This window comes from Ornithodoros turicata, chromosome 2 (genome assembly GCF_037126465.1).
Source record: "Ornithodoros turicata isolate Travis chromosome 2, ASM3712646v1, whole genome shotgun sequence".
Taxonomy (NCBI): domain Eukaryota; kingdom Metazoa; phylum Arthropoda; class Arachnida; order Ixodida; family Argasidae; genus Ornithodoros; species Ornithodoros turicata.
In genome coordinates, this window is record NC_088202.1 from 50,420,405 (window position 1) to 50,446,769 (window position 26,365).

Consider the following 26,365-nt stretch of genomic DNA (forward strand, 5'->3'; position numbering starts at 1 on the left):
ATAGACCGCTTGAGTCTCACCTCTGTCGATTCCTTGATGACTGAAATAATATGCTACAAGAGATTGATTGTAGCTGGTCGGCTACTATGATAAAGAATACTTGGTGCTAGCATTGATTTTCCTTCTCAGATATTAAAAATAGTTGTGACATAGAAAAGTGAGCGTTTGGATGGATGGCCTATTGCTGGGAGGGTTGATATAGAACAATTGTTGTTAGTTCTGATTATATTCCCTAGATATTATAGAAATCGTAGAGTTATGTACGTTGCATACTCCCATTCCTTACAATGTCGATTCGATGTTGTATCAGGTCGTCCAGGCTAACTATTAAGACTCAGTTACCAATTCGAATGTATCAAGTTAAACTTTATTTGGCATCGTATGACATGACGGTAAGCACAAGTAAAACACGAGTAAAAATATTTTGTTATCTACACCACACTTTTTTTGTCACATCTAGGGAATAAAATCAGAGCTAACTGTAATTATTCTACGACAGAGGAATCAATCCCCAGAGGTCCAGCAAATTAATCACTGAATTTTCTATACCACAACTTAATATCTAAAAAAAATAAAAAATCAATGCTAGAAATAACTATTCTTTATGATAGAAACCGACCACCCAGAACAAGTCTATCACAACATATTAGGCAGTCACCAAGAAATCGACAGAGGCAGAGGAGTGAGACTCAAGCAGTCTATGAAAACGACAAACCACCACCACTATGTTTCTATCTGAAGAATGAAATCAAAGCTAGCGATAATTATGTTACATCAGGGACACGGCTTTTTAGCTTCAATAAGATGTTTTCAATCCATACGATGACAGTCAAATCAAATTCATTTTTTTAATTATAGGACATCTGATACTCAAATATGTAACCTCCATCCCTTTCTCGAGAGACAGGGATAGATCCACCTGCAACCAATCTTAGCAATAATTGTAAATAGTTAACGCAAGAAACGATAGAAATCATATTTTAACAGGGCGACATGGTGGATAGACTCAATGTCCACACGCGGGCAAACCATTTCTATAAGACATTCTAAACAACACATGTAAGGAATAGATACTATCCCATTTCAAGCTGTACAGACACTCACAAGAGAATTAAGTATTCCATATTCGTGATAATCAAATGTAGCTATATGTACCAACATGTAGCAACATGTGAACGATTCGCAAGCAGGTATGTGTAAGGAATCAATTATTCTATGCTATTAGAAATCGATGAAGTGAACAGCTAGCACACCCCAGGATGGATAAAGCACGCCAACCAATACCTCATGTTATATCATCCATAATTATTCGACATTGAGTTGGAAAGCTATCATTTCGAATCTATCAATTGAAAGATCGTAATTTGGACCTAATTGAATGCTTTCTTATAGATCGACAACATAGAGATGAGGGGAGAACCTACTAAACCTAACCTACTGAAATGTAGACTATCATATATTTACAGATCGCGGTCTGGTTATATGTTTAAGCATTTTTTCCCTATTATACTCACTATCACCCATATGTCAGCCGCATACATATCGGGACGCTAACAGAGTTCTATTTGACACCTTGTGTTCATATCTGGTAGGATATGCATCGTTTGGATCAACGATGATTGAAGAGCAGAAATTCATTTGTGAGAGTTTCAGCATCTCATGTATCCACATTCATTGAACTCGATGACCATATCAAGCGCCGTGAACCATTAGACAATTTTCGGCTGATACCATTTTGCTCTCCTTACGAGAAGCTACATGCACTTCAAGGAAAAAGTGTTCGATATTAAAATGAAGAAGTCATGGTTAAACGTGAGAGCCAAACTGGATACCTCCGCCTAATCAGAAAGCATACCTTGCTTGAAAGGACCTATTAAAATTAGTTTAACAGCAGTCAAGAGTTCCATTTTATGGAACCATTTCAAGTTGAGACGAATATTGTGCTGTTTGAAGTTCTAGCGATTAGCGAATAATCGTCGAAATCAAGTCATCTGGGAATCTCCAAAGGAAATGTATTCCGCGCTCCATACAGTCGATTCCTTTTTTTTTCTTTCGTTTCAAGGTACATCCTTCGTTTTACTAATCTAACGGTCACGTAAGAATGAGTGAAACCGTTTGAGTATTCCACTCGCTTCGAGATCATGCAACTTGCTACAAAGCGACAGCGTCTTATTGACGTACACTATCAAGCACGGATTTCATTCAACTGTCACATATATAACTCTATTTACTTTGTGCGGCAGTCGAAAATACATCTTGCGAGGACGATAATGTTTTTGTGTGGTTGGCGTTCCCAAAGAGCGCTTGGAAAAAGCCAGACGGGTGTCTCCGACACAGTGTTTCGCGGCTTGTGTTATCATACAAAAAGAAGAAGAAAGAAGAGCGTGTCGGCAAGAGGTATCGCATTTCACATGCTGCTCCTGCGAAAGGAGAAGCTGTCCACGATGCATTCACGTGATCCCTCCTTCCCTTGAAATAAAACAAAAATCACGGGTCTTATAAGCTAGCTGTCGAAGACTGAGTCCGGTGATTGTGAACGAACCTCCATGGACGACCCTCTTCTCTCTGTCCCGTTCCCAGTGCTAGTTCGTCATGCAAGATGTGAGTATACCCTCGCCCTTATGCCATTTTGGTTATTTTTATTTCGAAACCGTCACAGCTGGTAACCACAATACGCGGTCATGCGCTGTTTCTCGATTCGTTGTTTGCTGTTGTCACAATGAGCAACACAAGTTTGGAAATGCATGTCTATAGAACACCTCTACTTTATAGTGATTGTTGAGGGTATTGTCAGCGGGTTATTTACTTTAGCGTGTGGCATGTCCAAAGGCCGTACTCCAACGCAAATGCACGACACAGTATGAGAGACATATCGGAAAGTGGAAACGTTAGCCGACTCTTTGATAATGCTGCTTGTTGTTGTTGCGTGGCACCCGATCAAGATCTTAGCCGTCCCAGACTTTGTTCTGATTGAGAAAAGCATTCACAGGATGTTTCGTTTTCCTTTGTTTTCCAGATTGCTTTTGTACAAGGATGATGCCAAGCAAGAATCTGGTAATTTGTAACATATCCTTCGGTAGTTAAATAAAAGAGTAGAAAAATAATGTGCTCAAATAAAAAAAGGAATATATACACTGTTGTCTGGTCTCCGACATACATCATTATTTGGGTGTACTTATCACAGTGGCATGGGAAAAAAAATCATGCTGTCACGCGCCATGCATTTTTCAAACCGAAACCGAAACTTCAGACGGTCAAAAGCTTGAAACAAGGTGGCTTCTGCAACCATTCAAAACCTAGGAATTCCAAACCGAAACCAAAACTACACATGGTCATAAACTATACGGGAACCAACCTTGGCGTCGGGTCCCGACATCCATTTTGTTAAAACCGAAACTACAGACGGCCAAAGCTTGAAAATTAGAGGGCGCTTGGTGGGAATTTCAAACCGAAACCAAAACTACACATGGTCAGACACCAACCTAGCTGGCGCTCTAGCGCGGCAACCAACCTAGGTGGCGGACCCCGACTTCCATTTGTTTTTTCAAACCGAAACTGAAACTACAGACGGCCAAAGCTTGAAAACTAGAGGGCGCTTGGTGGTAATTTCAAACCGAAACCAAAACTACACATGGTCGGAAACCTACCTGGCGCTCTGACGCGGCAACCAACCTAGGTGACGGACTGATCGGGACGTCAACCCGATCGGAAAATGCTATTAAATGTCATCGGATGTTATTGCGTGTTATTAAATGTCATTTGCGTGTTATTACATGTCATTTGCGTGTTATTACATGTCATTGCTTGTTATTAACCGTCATTGCATGTTATTAAGTGTCATTAAATGTGCATCCAGGTGCCTATCAAACACTATCGACACGTGAGTTCCCATTGTTTACCTGAGTTAACCGTTACCTTATCCTGGCGGCGCATGTTATTGAAACCTGGGAACCCATTGTTCACACTATCGATACATGATTTTCATTGTTTTCTGAGCTATCTTATCGTGCGTGTGCGTGTCGCATGTAACCTGAGCGGCCCATTGTTGCCAAGTGCTATATCTATCGGTAGCGCCATCTGTTGAACGGCGGTAAATTTGCTGGAAGTGCTGCCATCTCTAGATGAACGAACTCAACTCCCCATGACGCCACCTGGCGTAAAAGAAATCAAACGACGTCTCCACCCCACACAATTCTATCCTGATTAGCGACGCAAGTAAACATGTAGAGCCCATGGTCGAGTGGCTGGAGCTGCTCGTCTGACAACCTAAAGGACCCAAGTTCGATTCCTAGTTTGTTTCACCATGACGTCATTATTGTTTAATCTTATCATTGATATCATATCACTAAGATTAACTATGTGATGTCACTGATAGTTAATCGGTGGATACACTATCTTATCCACTGACCTCACTGATATGAGGGCGGAGCGGCTGCGGCCTGGAGTGACGTCATACGTCCTTGATGACGTCATTTCCTGTTTGACGTCATTTTCTGGCTGTAGAGTTAATCTATACACTACTGTGGTGGTTGTCAAAAATTACGGATCACGCGATAAAATATTAAAGTCGCCGTTCATAAGCATGCATCAAAGAAGGCATACACCATGTTACGCATGGAAGGAACACTCGCAGACCCGTTACCAACATCTGCAATCGTTTAATGTCAATGTCAATAGACTTCCTCGTGTCTCTGTTCCCTCTCCCGTGCAACTGTTGGCACCCGCTTCCTCCTCTATTTACAACATGCTCCCGGACAGGCCTGTGATACCTTCGTCATTGTGAGCCTCTAGCAAGTACAGACGCTGCGCGGAACCTAAAACCTCTCCCTGGTTGGGAAGCAACCGTTTGCATGCCTTCCTCCTCTATTTACAACACACCACAAACCAAAATTTTGGCAATTTTGGCACTACACCACGGCGCAGCTTGAACAAAAATATAGTCGGGAGTATTTGTTTGGTGAAATGAAATGATGCACGTGCCGCAGGGTAGGACTGCGGATAATTTCGACCACCTGAGGTCTTCTCTACATGCACCAAACAATCTTTGACACACGAGGTGGAAGCAATGTCTACCTCCCTCGCTACCGTTCTCGGCCGGGATTGAGGCCGGGATCTTGTGCTAAGCAAGCCAACACGTTAAGGACTGAGCTACCAAGGCCGGCAGTAGTTGAAATTCGCATGCCACTCGTCTTCCTAATGTTATAGAGAAAGCGAAGAAGCGACGTAACGGTCCACCAGCTATTCACGATTCCAGCCAAGCCGTGCCCACCTGGCGTTGATTTTGAAAAGCTGCGACTGGTGGTGCGAGTGCGCGTCCGAACAGGGAAGCGGTATGGCGGTACACGTTTCTCTTGCTTATGGACAGAATGCCGGCAAGAAGAAGAGCATCGACATCGAAAAGAGGAATTTGCGCTACTAATTTCTTGTCAGACTGTTGGGAATACCCCATGCTTTTCTTTGACAGTTTCCTAATCAAGAAGAATGGAACGAAAGTACCATATGTCGACGCATCGCACGACTTTCCTGATCAACTCTGTCACCATGATTTTCTAGTGACACTACACTTCCAACGGAGCTGTTGTTCCCTTCGAACACTCACATGTAAATACTACGGGACTGTCGGAGGAGAAACACAAACATGGTGTCGCTTGCAGATTAAGACTCTCTTCTTGGCAATGAATCCCTGCTTTGCCTTCTTAGATTCTAAAATGTCTTCTTTATTCGCTCGCCTCCAAAGCACCAACAAACTCCTAAGGCGATGTGCTAATTATTTTCAATAATGAATTATAAAAGCTACGAAGTTGTCCCAATGAGAGCATCTGGTTCCTTCGCTCACCTGATGCCGTTGTCGCTATGTGAACAAAAATCCATTCGAAAGATTGTCCACTAAAACTCGTGAAGGAACAGAATTTTTTTTTTTTTTCATTTGCGCAGCTTCGGAGACGCGTCTTTCCTTCACCCGAAATGTGAGAGGGTGAAAGAGCACACTATCGTCTCGCGTCCTGGAAAAGGATTAAAAGTAAACAGAAAATTCAACCCAAGATACGGGAAGTTCCTAAAGCGTCACCCGGTACTTTTTCTTTCTTTTTTTTTTTGTTTCCGTAAGTTCTAGCTCATCTTCGACGTATGAGGCGGCACTGTGCTCCTACACGGTCTCACATTGGGAGTGAAGGAAAGACGCTTCTCTGGGGATGCGCAACGAACAAAATAAAGAAAGAAAGTGTTCTTTCAAGGGCTTTTTGCGGACGACCTATCAGACGGATTTTTGTTCTGAAAACGGTTACGGTATCGGGTGACCACAGAGACCAGACGTTCTCGTTCGGACAATTTTGTAGCTTTTATGATTAAAAAGTTAATTATTCAATGTCAACTGGGAGATGGCCGTAGCTGTTTGCTGCTGCCCTCTTAAAGGGACGGTCTCGTACACCCTGGCCCATCCACAAAGCGTACCACTCGATTCCTCATTGCTGAAAACGTAATACTGTGAATTCGCTCGTCCAGAATCGTCACGGTTATTAAATAAACGAATTGAGTTGATAAGAACAGCGCCAGCACATTGCGATTTCTGTTGGCAACAGCGATATCCGCTACTATGGCAGACCGCTTATTGGATGAACAAATCGTCTGCTCTCGCGCCTTTTTGCAGCGGTGAGAGCAGACCACTTCCAAAAGGTGCTCGAGGATCACGGCGACGGCAATAAATTTGCTGTATGGGGTCTGGTCAAACGTAAGACGCGTATTGTAAAATGGGTAGTTTCATTTTAAATCGAACAACGTGTGAAAGTCGTATTTTTTAATGCGCCCAGAAAAAAATATATGTTAGAGGACAGCTCGAACGACGCAAATCGCGCCACGTGCCACGCTCGTGCGTGTAGTAGTTTCCGCGTAGGAGAGGGGGAAAGTCTGACGCTGCTTGAGCAGGCTTTCTTCTGGACCGACTTTGACGGGATCTAGCACCGCTAATTTTATGTCTATAGGAACTGGAGGTTTTTTGTGATTATAGGCTGCACCATAGACACTGTCGACAGTCACCCACAGAACCCTGAGAGCCACAGATTTTCTGTTAAAAAATGCCAAACTTGGCGTAAACGTTCAAAAAGGCCAAACTTTGTTACCAATTTGCTTCATGACGGAACCTCTGAGAACATCGTGCTTAGTGCCATTCGATAGGACATTGAAATACCTTTCGTGCTGTATAGAGCTCATTTTTCTCAGCCCAGTTATTTCTGTGTTATTAGCTTGAGAATCACACATAGTAGGCGAAAATTGCCAATGTTGCATCTCAGTTTTCTCAAAAATGCCATCTTCGATTTCCTTGATTATTTTTCAAAAGGTGGCGTCATGTCTGTACTTTAGACGCCAAGTGAGACAATATTTTATTTTTGCCTGAGAGACACGCAGCGATTTTTTTTGTCAGGCAGTGTGCACGAGGCTGCGGCCTTGCGCGCCCCACCCACGAGCACGCGACTTTCAACCTCTTCTTTTGCTACAGGTGTCCCGCTGACGGAGAAATCAATGACCACACTGCGTGAGCTTGTTGTAGTGTCCCCAGAGCATCACTTTACGTTTACCCAATGGCCTCCCAGTTCCGTCATGCTCATTCAAACCGTGGGAGAGTACATGAGTTGCCTGTGCGCCCTTGACGAGAAGCCCCAGTTCGACGAACATACCGACAAAGCAGTGAGAAGAAACGAAGCGCTTCGTAGAGGTCTTTATCCACTGGTAACATCTTAGCTTTTGTTTCAGGTTGCCACCGGTCCCCCAGCAAGTGTGAAAGTCACATCCTTTTCATTGGTAAAAGAACGAAGAACGGAAGTTTCGAACAACGTAAAATGTGCCCATTGCGAGATCCCTGCAGGTGGTGGCTGCCACCATTGGACTAGCAACATCCGATAGCTTTACACATGTCCTTTCACATGATATAAAGTGAATGGGTTCAAGCGCATGGATGCCAGAAGGACTACTGAAGACCACACCGAGGGTTTAAGGTACCTACGGCTACGGGAAACGAGGGATTTTAGTTGTGCGTTGTTCTGTCGGAAATTAAGATTCCCACGGTGACACTGACACATCTCGGTGAGGGCGAACGTGTTATACTTGAGAGCAGCAGCTGTCATCACAGCGGTCTAACGGGTTTTGCACCACTCGTCGTGGTTCCGAAATAACGCTACGGAGCATAAAACTAATTAAAGAGAGCATGCACACCTTCGGAACTATCACTTATTGCGCCCAAGTTAAAAGGCGACTGCAACCACGCGACCACAAATTTGTATTCTCAGGTGTTGTAACTTTCTGTCCCCTGTGGCCGTAGTTCTGCCTTCTTAATATTACCTCGCACGACAGCCTCATAGCGTGCGTATGTGCATTGCCTCAAGCACATGTGCGGGAGAATAGTGAATATGCACACGTGCGTATACGCACACATCGTGCGTGCGACTCCCATGAAAGTGCGTAATAGCAAGTTCAAGTCGCCCACGAAAGTATTGTCCTGCGTCTTCAAAGGAAAAAATAAACATACGTACCATAAGTGCAAAATAAGTACATAATGCAACATCTGGGCATTAAATTACAAAGCAAAGACTACGAAGCAAAACGCGCTCGTAAACATACGAAGAGCGCCTTTGTGTGGAAAAATCGCTCCGCGGAAAGGTAGCCCTACGTCTCAATCAAAAAGAGAAAAGCTACTTTACCAGCAGCGCAAAGTACCGGTACAATTCTGCCCCTGTGGTGTAAATCGTGAAAAATATACCGGCTTTTTAGAAATAATTAAGATCGAAGATGCAAAATTTTCGCGTACCACTCGTGGTTTTGCGATACTAGGCGGACAAAGAATGCGCTTGAACCCAGTCACTTTATATCATGTGAAAGGTCATGTCTAAAGCTATCGGATGATGCTAATCCAATGGTAGCAGCCACCACCTGCAGGGGTCTCGCAATGGGCACATTTTACGTTTTTCGAAACTTTCGGTTTTCGTTCTTTTACCAATGAAAAGGATGCGCCTTTCACACTGCCTGAGGGACTGTCGGCAACCTGAAACAAAAGCTAATGTTACCAGTGAATAAAGATCTCTACGAAGCGCTTCGTTTCTTCTCACTGCTTTGTCGGTATGTTCGTCGAACTGGGGCTTCTCGTCAAGGGCGCACAGGCAACTCATGTACTCTCCCACGGTTTGAATGAGCCTGACGGAACTGGGAGGCCATTGGGTAAACGTAAAGTGATGCTCTGGGGACACTACAACAAGCTCACGCAGTGTGGTCATTGATTTCTCCGTCAGCGGGACACCTGTAGCAAAGAAGAGGTTGAAAGTTGCGTGCTCGTGGGTGGGTCGCGCAAGGCCGCAGCCTCGTGCACCCTGCCTGACAAAAAAAAAATCGCTGCGCGTCTCTCAGGCAAAAATAAAGATTGTCTCACTTGACGTCTAAAGTAGAGACATGACGCCACCTTTTGAAAAATAATCAAGGAAATCGAAGATGGCATTTTTGAGAAAATTGAGATGCAACATTGGCAATTTTCGCCTACCATGTGTGATTCTCAAGTTAATAACACAGAAACAACTGGGATGAGAAAATGAATTTTATACAGCACGAAAGCTCTTTTAACGTCCTATCGAATGGCACTAAGTTCGATGTTCTCAGACGTTCCGTCAAGAAGAAAATTGGTAACAAAGTTTGGTCTTCTTGAACGTTTACGCCAATTTTGGCATTTTTTAACAGAAAATCTCTGGTGCTCAGAGTTCTGTGGGTGGCTGTCGACAGTGTCTATGGTGCAGCCTATAATCACAAAAATCCTCCAGTTCCTAGACATAAAGTCAGCGGTGCTAGATCCCGTCAAAGTCGGTCCAGAAGAAAGCGCGCCCAAGCAGCCTCCGACTTTCCCCCTCTCCTACGCGGAGACTACTCCACGCACGAGCGTCGCACGTGGCGCGATTTGCGTCGTTTGAACTGTCCTCTAACATATATTTTTTCAGGACGAATTAAAAAATACGACTTTCACACGTTGTTCGATTTAAAATGAAACTACCCAAATGTGGCCGAACAACAATGTCAATACGTCTCGCATCTTCATTTCGAGCGGGAGTTTAGGTGGATGAATCCACCTAATAAAGGCAGTTGACGCTTATTTACTAACTTGTCTCGTATCGTTCGGTATTTTGAGCACTTCTAGTTCGTCTTACCTGCGAAAAGAATATTCCGTATGGAAGTGGTGGAAACGTAACCCGGGTGTATAACAACTCTTTTGTCGACGACAATGTGACGAACGTGGATATAGAAAAGCACCTGTTGGGAGTCACACACTCGAAGCATCTTCAACAAAAGGTCTGATTGTCACACGCGTGCGTGTACTCCGCACGTTCCGTTCACGATCCATATGAGGTAAGAGACGTTCTGCGAGCACGATATGTATGGGACGGCACCGGACGCAGCTCAAACTAAAAGATGTCGACCGTCACGCAGTCAACTGTTAGCGGCAACGGTGTCCAAAGAACTGGATACGCGCAGTATTGAAATGTGGGTATTACTTTGTTGATAATAGCCAAAAGTGATGTGTACAGAAATTGTCGGCACCGCACGAAACGGCAGTCCCGCGTACCTCGGTATAGTACTGCGAGAAGGAAGTGTTTGATCCAGCAGGCTACATCAGTTTGTTTTGCATATAGCCTCTCTAAGGTATTATCCCTACCGGAGCAGTATATCGTCAAACTATGCTCAATAATGTTGTCTTGTACCCCTTCAGTAGCTGACACTAACTGATGCGAGTGGCACTCCTTCCTGTGCTAGAATCAACACCTATTAATGGGTCACAAATATAACAACTCCAATTCGCAGGCTTCACAGCTCTATTTAATTTTTCCCTGCACATTGCTGATGTGAGAAAAGTATTGCATAATATAAATATGTAAGTTATATCCACAAATCAGTGTTGTGATTATATGATGTTCAAGCAGCAAAAGACAAGACAACCTTGTTGACAGGATAGGACGACAGGTTGCTCAGAGCTTGCTGCTTGAACATCATTATGACTACCTGATACCAACAACCCAATTTTAACACAATTGGTCAGTGCTGTGGACGTACATTACAATAAGGGACAATAAAAGATGACTACATAAACACTCAACTTCCGCAACCTTTATATTCCACGTGCTGGACATGTTAGTCTGCAACCACTGATATTGAAACAAAATGTGAGCCAGTATGGGCTCATGAACACACCGGTGTAACATGAGCAACAATAAGCCAGACGACATGTAAACATGTTGCAAACCGCTGTTACATCTTACAAATTTGTCATGGACGTCTAGGTATTTTTGATATTTTTTAAACATTTCCAAATCTTTTATATTCAACGTGCTGGACATCTTAGTGTGCAACCCCTGACACAATCAAAATGTGAGCCAGTATGGGCTCATGAACACACCGGTGTAACATGAGTAACAATAAGCCAGACGACATGTAAACATGTTGCAAACCGCTGTTCCATCTTACAAATTTGTCATGGTCGTCTAGGTATTTTTGAAAGTTTTTAAACATTTCCAAATCTTTTATATTCAACGTGCTGGACATCTTAGTGTGCAACCCCTGACACAATCAAAATCTGAGCTAGTATGGGCTCATGAGCACACCGACATAACATTAGCAAAAATACGGCTGTTCCATCTTGCACATTCGTAATGCACGTCTAGGTATTTTTGATATGAAATATTATAATCATCAATGATGATAAGGGCTTATTCGATGCAGAAGCATGGTCTTTGATGCATATATGTTGGATGGTCCTGAAAAGGGCTTTTTTTCATAGGCCAGGGGTAATTGAAGACGTTGACGTAGATCAGCTTATCCTTGATTTTGTCATTTGCTCCAGGTGTAATGACATGAATGGAAAGCCTTCACTTATCACGTTGACAACCTCCTGCCGCTTGCGGGAATGGATAGAGAGAGCAGCTTTCTTCAGCAGTCTATCCAAGTTCTGATACATATGACGAAATGCCCAAATCTAAAATTTTGCATAACGTACCATGAAACACACATTTTTATATGCAAATAAAAAGCTGCGCAACTAAAACAAACCTTACAACACCTTTCAGGAGAATACAACACCATGTGTACGTGACGGATCGAAACAGCTTCCGGATTGCGCGCACAACACATGCTGGTATTGGCGAGCAGTGGCTACACACACACCTGCAATGTTTGTACAATTTAGAATGGTGTCACGATCAGGCGGAACATATATACGCAAAAAAGTGCGCTTTTATGGATGAGTCTTACCCGTCAATCGATTCCGGATCATCTACTACTTTCACTGGCTAACCACGTTGTTGTGGCAAAGGGTCAGTAGCTAAAGGTTCATCGACGTCCCCGGTTCTTCAATCGATCGGTGCCGATGAGCTCATCTTCACCGCTTAGTGACAGGGACCCGTCACTATCACTAAATTTGCTATCAGACATTATCGCGCGTGACAGCTTCCAAGCGCAAAGCGCATACACCTCCGACTGTATTGTGCATTGCGCTTCGGTCGCCCAATGGGCGACCTGCCACCATAAATACCATAACCACGTCACATGTGACGTTGCATGAGAGGGAGTTGAATCAGCTGCGACTTCCGTCGTCTGCTGTCACGGCATATTCCTTCAAATTTCTCGAAAACCACTTCGTTGTTCTGGTTGAAACTTCGCAACTGTGTTTCTGTAGTACTCTTTTATATAATTTCAGCTAAGTTTCGGAATCGCTCGATCTGTACGAGACCGTCCCTTTAAGAGGGGATATCACCGAGGAGCCATCTCCGATTCACGACTTTGTCGCATGTAGATGGCACCACACAAACATCCGGGTCTCATCAAGGTGAAAGCTCTAATGAATACCCCTGTTACGAGTTTCTCCTCCGCGGGATTGTGTAGTTCCATAAACACGTGTGACCTCCTTGACTATTGAGGTGCAGGGATCTCCCGTCTTGTGTGGGTTGCCAAGGTCAACTGAGCTAAAGGAAAAAAGACAGGTCCGACCAAGGCGAATTCTTCTTCATTGCCCCTTTGTGGACAGCGTCTCCTGACTTCTGGGGTTGATATTCTGATTATTATTATTATTATTCCATGTCTGAGTTCTTCGACACCAGCACGCAAAGTCGAAGTGTTACGTTTCGTTCGCTGCGCTTATTTCTTTAAAATTATATTGACCTGCTGATGTTTCTTTGGCTGGGAGTTGCAAAACATTTCGCAGATAGAAGCTAGGCTTTCGTAAAGCCAAGTGCTGTGTATTCACAGAAAAAATGTGGTGCATTGATTGATTGATTGATTACATTACCATATAGAATTTCTCCAATCTGCAAAACACACACGCAAGCGAACCTATGCTTGATTAACGATGAAAGGAGAAAGTCGCTGAAAAGGTTAGCCAGCTGTAGGACTCGAACCCACATCTTAGTTCTTTCATGTCTATGCTTGATGTTTACGAGTCTCGGGATCCGGACAAAATGTCCCCGGACAAAACGTCCCCGAAAATGTCCCCGGACAAAATGTCCCCAGATGCCGTCCGGTTGCACAGCCGTTGGTACCTCATATGTGACAAATGTTTTTCATGCTATCATGTGCAGGGTTGATTGATTTAAATCAGCCAGATTTAAATCACCGATTTTAATCGCGATTTAAGTCATGAATATTAATCAAGATTTAAATCACCTCCCTTATGTTATGTTTGAATTCGAATAGTAACATAAAACTGGAGACGCTGGGGAAGATGAGACTGAGCCTGGGAATGAACCACAGCCTGAAATATATTATACTTCAGTGACTTTTAGCACAAACAGCGTCACGTGGCCCCTTCAGTGGCTCTCCGGCACACTGGCAAACAATTTGGTTACACATGGCGGGTGGTCATTCCACGAGCGTAGAACTTTTCCAGTTATTTCTTTTTCCTATTACTATTCAGTGTAATTCATAATATATAGTTTTCAAATAGATCTCCATTTGTATTAGCTAGTAACTGTTAGCCGCACTGTTAGAAGTCTAGACGCCCTTCTTTGTATGTGCTCAAAAAGTGATTTCGCTACTACGAGGTGGCACACGGAAGCCATGAGGTGAAGATCTGTCTTAGAAGACAAAAATCAACCCAGTGATTTAGTCAATATTCATCATATTTAAATGAAAAAAATCTGAATAATTTGATTTTTTAATCCGCCGAACAAGAACGCAGTTGAGGACTGGCAGACGGCTGAGTGACGGCAGCTGGGGACATTTTGTCCGAGGCCTTTTCGGGGGACATTTCGTCCGGGGACATTTGAACCCACAGAAGAAAAAGAAAAGGCCATGGCAGTAAAAGAGTCGCAGTCGGTAAAAATGTGAGCGATATCGTTGGGTGAGCTTTTGTCCGATGAGCGATTGTCGGCGCCCTGGTGAACTTCATTCCGATAGAAATTAATTCGCAGCGGCACTACATGCGAAACGAATTGTAAATAGCTGTATTCAAAACGAATATGCGAAATTTTTCTTATTTTTTGTTTGTTTGTTTGGTTTTTCAGCTGAAGAGGGGAGACCACTGGTTATTTTCATATATTTGTCATTCACGAACAGCACAGCGGAATAGAACAGTGCGGAACAATCACGCATACCAGTAGGACACATATTGAAAAAAAAAAAAAAATTACCCCAAGCTGGGAGCAACCTCTACATTTTCTGGGCACCTTTTTCATTGGTAGGGAAAGATCTGAAATGGGATAGCGATATGTGCGCTAAGCTACCCGAAATCTGCGGGTGCTACGAAGATAATTTCGCCATGGTACAACGAAAAATAATGAATTAACAGCCATATAAAACCTTAGTTCAACGTTGTTTATAGTATGCATCTGCAGTCTTTTTCGATTTTCGGATTCGGTGAATCTGCGTTTGATGAAACGTTCATTCGACGTTCATTCAGCCTTAGTTGGGTTCTTCTTTTTTAGTGACTCTAGTTCTACTATAGCCAGCGGAGGTCATTGTAATAACGTTCTGGAATCTCATTGTCGCCCTCCCAAATCCCTTCCTACACCAGAGGTGTGGTACATGAAGCTTTTTGGGGTTTAGTGAGTCATGGGGAAGTTCCACGCAATGTTCTCCTACAATCGGGTCAATGGCTTCCGGGGCCATAAATACAGTAGCCGTACAGATCTACCTCTTCTACGCGTTTGCGTTTTTTGCTGTTCTTCAGCTGTTCCGCTGTTGAACAGCTTTTTCTTTTCCTTTTCTTTCTTTCTTTTCTTCTTTTTCTTGAGGCACACAAGGACGGGTATAATTTGCGTGAATGTAGAGTAACGACCGGAGTAACGCGTTACTTTTCTACTCGTTACTCAATCACATTTGGAGTCGAGTAATTGGTAACGGTAATCAATTAGCTTTTGCGTAGAAGTAACGGTAACGGTAATCAATTACTTTTGTCGAGTAACGGGCACAAGACCATTTTTTTCTACACCCGTACGCATGGTATCCACCACATGCGAAATCATTATTCAGCATGAAACGGACGTAATCTCTAAATTTCCTTATCAACTTAGCTTATCTTGCTACAATTTACCTAGACGTTTCGTGTCCTCCATTGCTTTCCATGCTGGAGCAGCGCTCACATTATTTTATGCCCTCTAGTCTAACGTGTGCCGCTTCGACATTATTGAAATGTTTCTCCCTGGTTTTCTTTTAAATAACCAATCAATCAATTATTGAAATGTGTTCGGTTTGGAAGAAACATCGATGCGATTAGGAATTCGAACGTTGAATTGCATGTTTGATTCGGAATTCAAACAGAATATACGACTACTCGCTTCGGGTGTAAGACAAAATGTCCCCCGAAAAGGCCTCGGACAAAATGTCCCCAGCTGCCGTCACTCAGCCGTCTGCCAGTCCTCAAATGCGTTCTTGTTCGGCGGCATAATGCCCCGTGGAGACACTGTGTCCTGGGCCAACTTCTCGGATCACTGCAACTACGACCCAATTAAGAGCTACGCCCAATTATCTGACGGGCAGCGTGCCGCAGAGTGGGACAATTATGGAAGTAGGAGCTGTTGCTTAAATAAATTGCAATTATAAATGTATAAACAGTATAGTTATATATATATAAACGCAAAAATATGCGTTTTGGTCTATAAGTGTGCGTGGGTACCGAAATCCTGACCCGCACCCTCCCGCGACCCGCGCATGTGCCACCCGCGTCCGCAACACGCATTTACCCGCAAGTATTTTAAAAAGTAACGTGAGCACCATATTCGACATATTTCATGCAATGCAACGTCGGGGACCGGCTGATCATAGCTTGCATCGCAAAAGTTCTGAAAAATAGCTACCAACTATTTACTTTTCGAAATTTTTTTCTTTACTGAGTGCGAAAAATTACTGGCATTAATGGCGTGCGGGTAATGCGGGTATACCCACAAGACACTCCGACGGGGCCCAACCGCACGTAGAGCAGTACGTCGTAAATAAGAAGTCAAATTGCTCTGACGGCCTATAGGATGCGCAACCTCCACATAATCAGGGTTGTAAAAAATCGTGATTAAAAAATCAAATTATTCAGATTTTTTCATTTAAATATGATTGATTAAATCACTGAGTTGATTTTTGTCTTCTAAGACAGATCTTCACCTCATGGCTTCCGTGTGCCACCTCTTAGTAGCGAAATCACTTTTTGAGCACATACAAAGAAGGGCGTCTAGACTTCTGACAGTGCGGCTAACAGTTACTAGCTAATGCAAATGGAGATCTATTTGAAAACTATATATTATGAATTACACCGAATAGTAATAGGAAAAACAAATAACTGGAAAAGTTCTACGCTCGTGGAATGACCACCCGCCATGTGTAACCAAATGTTTGCCAGTGTGCAGGAGAACCACGGAAGGGGTCACGTGACGCTGTTTGCGCTAAAAGTCACTGAAGTATAATATATTTCCAGGCTCAGTCTCATCTTCCCCAGCGTCTCCAGTTTTATGTTACTATTCGAATTCAAACATAACATAAGGGAGGTGATTTAAATATTGATTAATATTCATGACCCAAATCGCGATTAAAATTGGTGATTTAAATCTGGCTGATTTAAATCAATCAACCCTGCACATGATAGTATGAAAAACATTTGTCACATTTGAGGTACCAACGGCTGTGCAACCGGACGGCATCTGGGGACATTTCGTCCGGGGACATTTTGTCCGGATCCCACTCGCTTCCGGTTGACCTTTCCTTTTTTCCTTTTTCTTTAATTCATCTTCATATCCCCCCCCGTGTTTATTAACACTGTAGCAAAAAGCCGACGTCCAAAGTGAACAATCCCACGCGCATCAATATTGGATGTCCCTCAGGGGACATTTTTTGTGTGCACATTTCTTCCAGCTGATAATTTTTTCAGTGGCATTTTGATTATTTGGGGGGTGGGGGCATTTTTTCCTAAAACCCTGCACCGGAGCAACTAATAACAAAAGCAGTGCCGATTTTCATACTCAGTGCAATTAAACACTTGTATGCTTTCAAAGACAGCACCATATAAAAGTAGGATACATGGTCCTTTCACCGAAAAATTGGCGGCCACTGTGCACAGAAAACAAACAAGGGTGATCGACATAGCTGCAGACTTGCCTGCCGGAAAACTTGCATTGCCATACCGATCAGGTCGGAAAAACCCTAGGCAGGGAACAGACTGGGAGATTGCGACACACATACTATCTCCAACAATCCCAAACAGCAGACGCTTTTGTCATTCCCTTACCTAATCTCCCATAAAGAGCTGTTTCAAAGACTTCACCAGAGAGAATGGAACCTTTCAGGAAAGGAAATCTAGGATAGGGTGTTGGATTTACGCTGCTGTATGGCGGAGGGATTCTTTGTACCCCTTTAGCCCGCGATATGGCGCCACAGGAAGGCGCAAAATGCAGCGCGTTACCAACCTTCACATTTTATCATATATCGAGAGAACAGATAATCGGATGTGGATGATCCTCGTGTTAAAATGCTCTAGAAAGATTTTTGCTTTGCCGCTCCAGGAAAATTTCCGCATAGGTCTCTTAGTTTTTTTATCAGAGCGTGTCAAAGTGAGTATCCAATTTTGGTAATTTTTTGTACTTCAGTAACGCGTTTCGAAAAATGTCTTGAGAAAAGCAATATTTTGTCCTGAAGCGACAAAGCGCATTTCCGAATACTATCCAACAAGACCAGTCTTGTGAAAATCGGTTCATTATTTACCGAAAGAGACTGCAAAGTTTGTCCCATAGAAAATACATGGGGCCGCCGGAGGTGGTATCCCCTCTTAAGGAGTGCCCTTCAACATATGCTGTATTGCAACTGACTTCACCTCGAAAAGTAATATATATATATGACGGGAGGACATCACGTTCCACGTGACCTTCCGACGCCGCTCGCTCAAACGTCGCGCACCTACCCATTGCTGATGAAGGCCCAATAAGGCCGAAACAGCTGTGCAATGCTGGTGTGGCGACGTTTGGGACTTATAAACGTATGTTCAACGTGCAGCCAAAGAGCCTATGCTATTTTTTTTTCACTTAGTACTTTACTGGCTTCGCACTGGACTTTCAGAGGTGAGTTTCTCACCCTGACTGGAGGACATCACGTTCCACGTGACCTTCCGACGCCGCTCGCTCAAACGTCGGGCACCTACGCATTGCTGACGAAGGCCCAATAAGGCCGAAACAGCTGTCCAATGCTGGTGTGGCGACGTTTGAGACTTATAAACATATGTTCAACGTGCAGCCAAAGAGCCTATTCTATTTTTTTCACTATATATATATATATTTATTTAAACAAAATCTGTTCACATGTAGTTGGACACCTTGTGTTTGCTGGTTATGTTTCGTGCAGTGAAAAAAAGACACGACATTGGGAGTTTTTAAGTATGGTCCACAATTCACACGAGCTGCTATTACGATGCGAAAGGGAGATTTTTAGCCTAGAACGGGTCGGTGGTGTCTCGTGAGCGATTTGTAGTACATGCCTAAATCACATCTAAAACTCTGGAGGTCTAGCAGACATCTAGATGCAGACATTCACTAAACATCTAATCGCGTAGAGGTCTAGTAGACTACTACTACTTACTACTTTTCTACTACTAGACCTAGTTTAGACCTAGACGTAGACCTAGTCTACTTTTAGACCTAGCCCTGAAGTCTCAACTTATCCCTGGGTTAGACGTCTATTATTCCACCATGTGGTACGTGGGATGTGGGACGTGCGTTTATGTGTGGGTAGTTTTGGCAGGACACTAATATTGCAGTAGTACTACTAATACTTGTTAATACTCATGAATTCTGTCATGAATGAGTCGCTGGTAACTCAGAAAACTAATGAGTCCCCGACTTTATCCTCTCACAGAGTGGAAGTGTGTCCCAGCCCTCCAGCCTAGTAAAAGTAAGTCTTCAGAAATAAATGCTTCGACCCGTAATGCTTTTATTCACATGCCTGCTTTCCTTATGGTGTTGCAGTGTGTCCTGAAAGGGCTCTTTGACCTCCTCGACTACGGAGAATTACAACCTGGACACCTAGTAAATATCGTCATGAAATTGCTCCTTGCTGTGCTATCAAAGACAGGATGTATGTGGAACTACACCTTTTTGAATCAGAAAAACTGAGAGGGACGCATCATTCGACAACTCTCAGTACTGGATGGGGAGTAGCATGTGACCATGTATGGGTAGCGCATGGTGCACGCATCAGTCATGTGTACTCGCGCTTGCGGCATGCTTAAGGCTGTCTTGTGAAGCATTTTTCGCCCTCTATTCTTGAGTCATAATATTTTATATTCCTATGCCAGCAAGAACAAACAAAGTTGAAAAGCATCTGTCAACGAAGTGTAGCTTTTTTAAAAAGGAGGCCTCTAGAGGACCGTAAAATCAAGAGTACGGTTTTGACGAAGAGCGTCTTTGCCACGTTGAGAGTTTTGAGAATGTGATATTTCTCGTACACGAATTGCTCAAATGATAGCAGTAAATAATTTCTGGCGCTTGAATGACGCGGAAGGACATTATTTCTCTACACAGATTCGTGTTGTGCATATTTGTTCGTAGACTTGATGCCGATTCCACACGTTGTACATTTGAGTTCTGAAGCACAAGTGATTTTCCACGTCAGTAGTATATTATGCGGACGGAACGCGACTGCTCAGCTTCAAGGCCAGATCATATCTTACCCTTAGACCAAGGGGGCTTAATTACTTACGTTTAACGAGGGACACAGAACTCGTCAGAAAGCGCACGTGCGTCATATATCATGAACAATATGTCACGTGTCCTTCCTAATGACACTAGTGCCCACTGGCCACGCCCAGCAGACAACAAATGCAGCCGCAATAACACCATTCACCCAGTCCCAGTTGCGTCTGGACCAGTTCAGCTGGGACTGGGTGGACAGGTGCTGTAGAACAAAAATATTGAGAAATTCGTGTGGTTTCTGTGGTCACGGCTGCTCAAATTAAGTGACTGTCCAAGCACACACCACAATTGCATGTTGCAATTGAATGCATATTTACTTGTGCCTTTTCAGCCCTCCAGAAACCTTACTCTGCTGGGGCTCAAAGTAAAACACCTCAAATACTCTGTTGGACGATTCAAGATGTCCACATAGAAGTCGAACAAGGGTCTAGTCAACCAATCTATGTCCGAACAGGGACCACTCCAAGTGGAGCCACTTCAACTGGTCTCAGCTCAAAAATAAGGTTTGCAACCAGCCCCAGGTGACTGGCTAGAAACCAGTTCGGCCAACTTGTACCAGTCGATCAATCTGGTCCCTGTTCTATAAAACAGTTCACCCAGTCCCAGTTGCATCTGAACCAGTTCAGCTGTGACTGGGCGAAATCTGTTATCGAACAGGAATCGGTTCGATCAGCTGGTACCAGTTGGCCCAACTAGTTTCTAGTTGGTCTCAGTCTCAACTGGTGCTATAACCGAAGAGCAGAGGGCTTAACCGCTTGCACATTTAATGAGGTAACGAGCAGTGGGGTATTCATTAGTAGTAAGCACTGACCAAAACTAGAGGAAAACAAACAAAGCCTTCTAGCAGCTATTTAATAGACCCCCCACAGCAATTGGGAACATCCATGAGTCAATACACTAATTGGGGAGCATCTAACACATGTTCAGAGTGCTCTGCCTGTTGCCTGCAAGTTGTGATCATAAAAAATACATAGAAAGAGAGTGGAGGGAGATGATGTAATTTAAAATGAACGACACCATCTCGAAGAAAGTTGCCCGGAATGGCCGCTGACCATCACGGGGTCCATAATTGCAGGGACATGTGACTACATAGTTACAAAGCATCACACCAGCTGGTGCCATCGTTCTTCTTTTGATCACCAGCTTTGGACATCCTGAGATGCCAGGTGTGACGTCATCATGGCAGGGCTGGGCAGGTTTGAAGAGCTCTGAACAAGCAAGAAGACATAGGAACGCAAACCTTTGCGGAAGACAGAACCAGATATGCTAACAAGGGGCACCATCAATAACTAACAACCAGGGTGTCGGAGCGAATCGAAAACCGGAACCGAAAACCAAAAAAAAACGCTATTTTGGTGCGAACCGGAACCGAATCGAAACCGTATACGTTTTTTTCGCTCAGGAGTGAAACCGAAAAATTTATTGAACGGTTTTCGGTCCAAGCAAAAACGTCGCCGGTTTAGCGAATGAAACTGTCGTCGTGTGTTCTGAAGTCATGTCATGGATACTTTACGTGGGTTACGGTTACGGTGCAATGTATGTCAGTATACTATGACCCTTAGGCTCTTAGGCTGTAACGTTTTATCGTTCGCGCACATAGACTTAGAGGTACATGTGACCAGTTGTGACTCTCTACCGAAGTGCCGTAGCGTTCGTTTTAATTTCATCTGCCCAAACTCTCCTCAACTAAACAGCGACCCAAGGCGGCTGCGAAACGGCTTCTCTATCGGTAATGTTGTGCAAAGTGTCCCTTGTTTGAGAGCAGCGAAATTGAATACATTTACGTATCCGCGAGGCAATCTCGTGCGAAGTGGCGCCTCTTTTGTGGACAGGACACGAAGTAAAGAAAACGAAGCCGTCGAGCGCGTTTGTGAGTGAAGGAGTTCCTCGATTTGCGTCGTACTCGTGCGCTAGTGCTTGCTGGCGAGGAAGCAGCAACAGGCATTCGGATGGAACACGATCGCACCAATCCAGCAAGAAAGTACTTTACGTACGGCATCACGACAAACAAGCCCGTCTGTATCATGCGCTTCAAGGGAGAAGAACGCCTATTTGAACAGACAGTTACCTACAGGAACCAGGAGCATATCAATTTCTCAACTGCCTATTAATGTTAAATACCATGTATGCGGAATAAACGGGGAGGGATATGTTTATTGCGAAAGAAAAAAATAGGCAGGTAAAAAGGAAAGGTCAGCCAGGCAGAAGTCGACTTGCTATTCCTTGTAAAAAGAAAAGAAAGAAAAGGAAAAAAACAGAAAGGGAGAAAGGGAATAAACGGGTTTACATTTTGCAACATTGAGTTTTTTTTCTGGGAATGAATATGCCCATCAGAAGCTGAACCGGTTAAAACCGGTATGAACCGTTATTTTTTGCTCCGGAGCAGAACCGGTACCGGACCGTTTATGATAGAACCGGAACGAAAACCGGAACGAAAAACGTTTCGGTTCGACACCCTGCTAACAACAACAACAACAAAGACACTGTACGCAATAAATCAGCCCGCTTTACACCACAGCAAGAGTCACGAGGAGCACAGAATGACGTGTCCATTTCACTCAAGAGCCAGGCAGAGAACTGAATCATGAAGCTTTTCTCCCCTGAATGCCCCTGAATCGCCCCTCTAGTGGTTACTTTATGAACTAATGTAATTGCAAAATTATTAGGAACCACGACAGCGCTACTCTCGTTCCTGAGGTCAAGGCAGCTTTCATCGAAGGCAGGAGATGGTGGACATGCACAGCCAAGAATTGCAACAAGAATGTCCCACACACATGGGCATGTCACTGCTAATTGCAAACAAAGAGGGGACGAAGAATGATGCAGTGAAGAGTGCAGTGCGGCACGTTTCTTCCATCCAAGAGCCAGGCAGAGAAGCAAAACCTGTTGCTTTTTTTTCTGCATAGAGTCGCACATCTACCCTGTAGTGGTTGCTTTCCATACTAATTTTATTGCAAAATTATGAAGAATCATGCCAGCGCTAATCTCGTGCCTGAGGCCAAGGCAGCTTCCATAGAAGAGAGAAAATAATGGGTATGCACTGACAAGAACTGCAACAATAACGTGTGACATGCACGGTCACGTCACTGCTAATCTCAAACGATGTGGGGACAAAGGTATCACAAGAAGCGCTGCACATCCGTTCCATCCAAGAGCCAGATACAGAACTGAATCATGATGCTTTTTCTTCATTAAAAAGTCATGCGTCTGCCTCCCTAGTGGTTACTTTGTGAACTAATTTGGTTGCTAAATAATGCTGTTACTAAATTATTAAGAATAATGCCAATGCTAGCCATCCGGAGCAAGGGTGTGTCAGCACTATCGTCGTTTCAAGAAAAGAATGATACTGCTTCAATAAGAATCTTTGGTGTCAAAAACAAAAAATACACAATGACCAGCACGATGTGTCAACAAAGGCAAGCTTGCATCATAAGACACAACGGGATAGGACAGGTCCAGACATTGCTCAACAAGTACTGCCACATGAGGAAAATACAGCCTCACACAACTGCTAGACAACAAAGGGAAGCAAGCAGAGAATAAGTACCGGTAAGTACAGTAAACCCCAAGAAAATGCACATTAACAAAGTAGAAAAGACCAGTATCAAAGTATTTCCACGTGCACAGCACTTGATCAAAAACAGTCCTCATTGTAAGTCTGCTCGACACAGAATCCTCCAGAATCAATGCACACCATTCACCAGGAAGGATCCGCATGTTGATGCTCCATGCGAGACAAACAAAGAGCTGAATCCTGGTGCTCTTTTGCTGGTCTCCCTAAATTGGTTGTGACATGATCCTGCAGAGGCTCACTTTTCTTCCACTAACGGTCAACTGAACTGCTACGGACAGAATCTGTGCATGCCATGCACCAGTGGTGACTGATGTCCATACCCGTGGAAGGCAAAGAATAAACTCAATCCTGCGCCCTCTTGCTGGCCGCACTGATTGGTCACCATGTCACCCATTACCTTATGGCTACACTGTTTTTTTCTTCTAATGGTCAATGGTCAACACAACTGCTATGGACAGCTCCACCTGAAAAAATGGAGCAGTATGCTGCCACTGCATGAGGTCATCACATCGTGTCTGAGGCTGCACAGGCATGGTTCAAGGATGTATAGATATGCACTAGACAGTGGCAAGGAGCTTATAGAGACCATCCTATTATTCATTAAATCACGATCACAAGGCTATTTCTTTTATCCTAATAACAATGATATGAACTTTTGCATTACAGTTCAGAAAAAACTATTACAGAAAAGCCCCTTAGCCACTTTTATTGCAGCCCATAGAACATGCGACTGTATTTTTTGTAGCTATAAATGTCATTCACTTTTTATAGAGAACACCATGCATGAAAGCCTAGAAAAACTGCCCAAACCAATTAAGCGTTTTATCCCAACTACTTACCGAATGACTACATAGACTTAACAAAATATTGCTTACTTTATTCAATCATTAAAAACGCAACAGCAGTAAAATTATACTTATTATGAAAAACGGTGCCCTTGCTTTCTATAATATATAGAATAAAAATAATAAGCGAGACCCTGAAACATCCAACGTGCTTATGTAATGCAGAGACACAACCTTTTTTATGTTCTTTCCCTTTCTATGTCCTTTGCCATTTCTATGCCTTTTCATTGCCTGAGGCTGCACCTCCAATGACAGCGAGCAAAGAAGCTCGGAACCCAGTTCAAACAGCAGCACATCGAAACCTCTCGACTGGGAAAAGAAGAAAAAAAAAAAGAAATCTCAACGTACGCAGAAAAACAGGGGCGACGTAACGATTCTCCCCGGCACCCGCTATTGGCACATACCTCCTTCCCATCATGGGATCCTGGTCATTCCCCGGTGCACCATAACCGACTATCGAGCACCGGCGAGTATTTTCATCACCCCTCCCACCTCCCTCCACAAACCGCCACCTACCACATACGTAGCAGAAGATGGAAATATGTCAGCTCTATGAGCAGCCGTGCGGCGTCAAGAAAGTTGATACCATAAAGCCACCGGATGCCAGGGCCAAGACCTGCCATGCCTTTTTTAGTGTAACGATATCAGCAGTCGATCGGCGCGTTGCGCAACAACCCGCATACTAGGAGGGCAGCGGCATACCAGCCGCCACGCAGCTCGCCAATCCTTACCCTGCGCACCTGGTATTTGCATTCACGCTTCAATAGAACCCCATCGGTACCCCGCCCCGCCAAGGCTCACTCGGGGCGCACCGCCAAGCCCTCCCACACATACACCATCGCGACGCCACAAACATCATAACACCTGTTTAACTTACCAACGTCACTGTAAACAGCCGCCACCCAAAGGTGACATATGCCCAGGACCCGGGGCGCACGGTCTCCGAAGCCACGTGTCACCACGAAGCCCCGAAGCCGAAGAGCAAGCATGCTCACTATACAAAGCCCTCAGTCTCATAACCGGTCCCTGGAGTTCAGATCCCAAGTCCATCATACTCAACGAGTTCTGAAGTTGAATTCTGACCTTTGATATGATGGGCTGTGATGTCGAATGATAAGTAATGATGTGATGGGGTGTGATGTCGAACGATGGGCTATGATGTTGAATGATGGGTAATGATATAATGAGTTCTGAGGTTGATGTTGAATGATGGGTAATGATGTGATGAGCTGTGATATTGAATGATGGGTTAAGATGTGATGAGCTGTGATGGTGATGTTGAATGATGGGTAATGATGCAATGGGTTGTGAGGTTGATGTAGAATGATGGGTAGTGATGTGATGAGCTGTGATGGTGATGCTGAATGATGGGTAATGATGTGATGGGCTGTGATGGTGATGTCGAATGATGGCTTATGGTGCGATGGGATGGGATGGTGATGTGTTGTGATCGGTAGTGAGCTAGGCCAGACATGACGTGGTGCTGAATGGTTATTTCGAAGAATGCCGACCAATGCGGAGAAAGGCACAAAGGACAAGTGCTGGTTTGCAGCTGAGAAGGTTTATTAATGAAACCACACAACAGAAAAGCATGCCTGCGCTGTCACAGCAACGGAACAAAATGAACGTTATTGCCCGAATGCCGAGCCAATATGTGTAGTGTGTGGTTAGAACAGCCCATGAGTCAGAACGGTAGGCCTAGTCGTCCAGAAGTTACCTAGAAATTGTGGAAAGGAGAGAGAACAGCCAATGCGAGGTAAGGGTGGGGCTAG

At 44.0% G+C, this 26,365-nt stretch overlaps 1 protein-coding gene across 1 annotated transcript in view; it reads left to right on the forward strand.

The window, feature by feature from the left end:
• Positions 1-26,365, forward strand: part of LOC135383455 (uncharacterized) — an 89,369-nt gene that overhangs the window by 22,133 nt on the left and 40,871 nt on the right. Inside the window, exons 4-5 of the mRNA XM_064612897.1 lie at positions 19,339-19,374; positions 19,449-19,557. Of these exons, the coding sequence (XP_064468967.1) occupies positions 19,339-19,374; positions 19,449-19,557 (145 nt within the window). The remainder of the gene's footprint in view (positions 1-19,338; positions 19,375-19,448; positions 19,558-26,365) is intronic.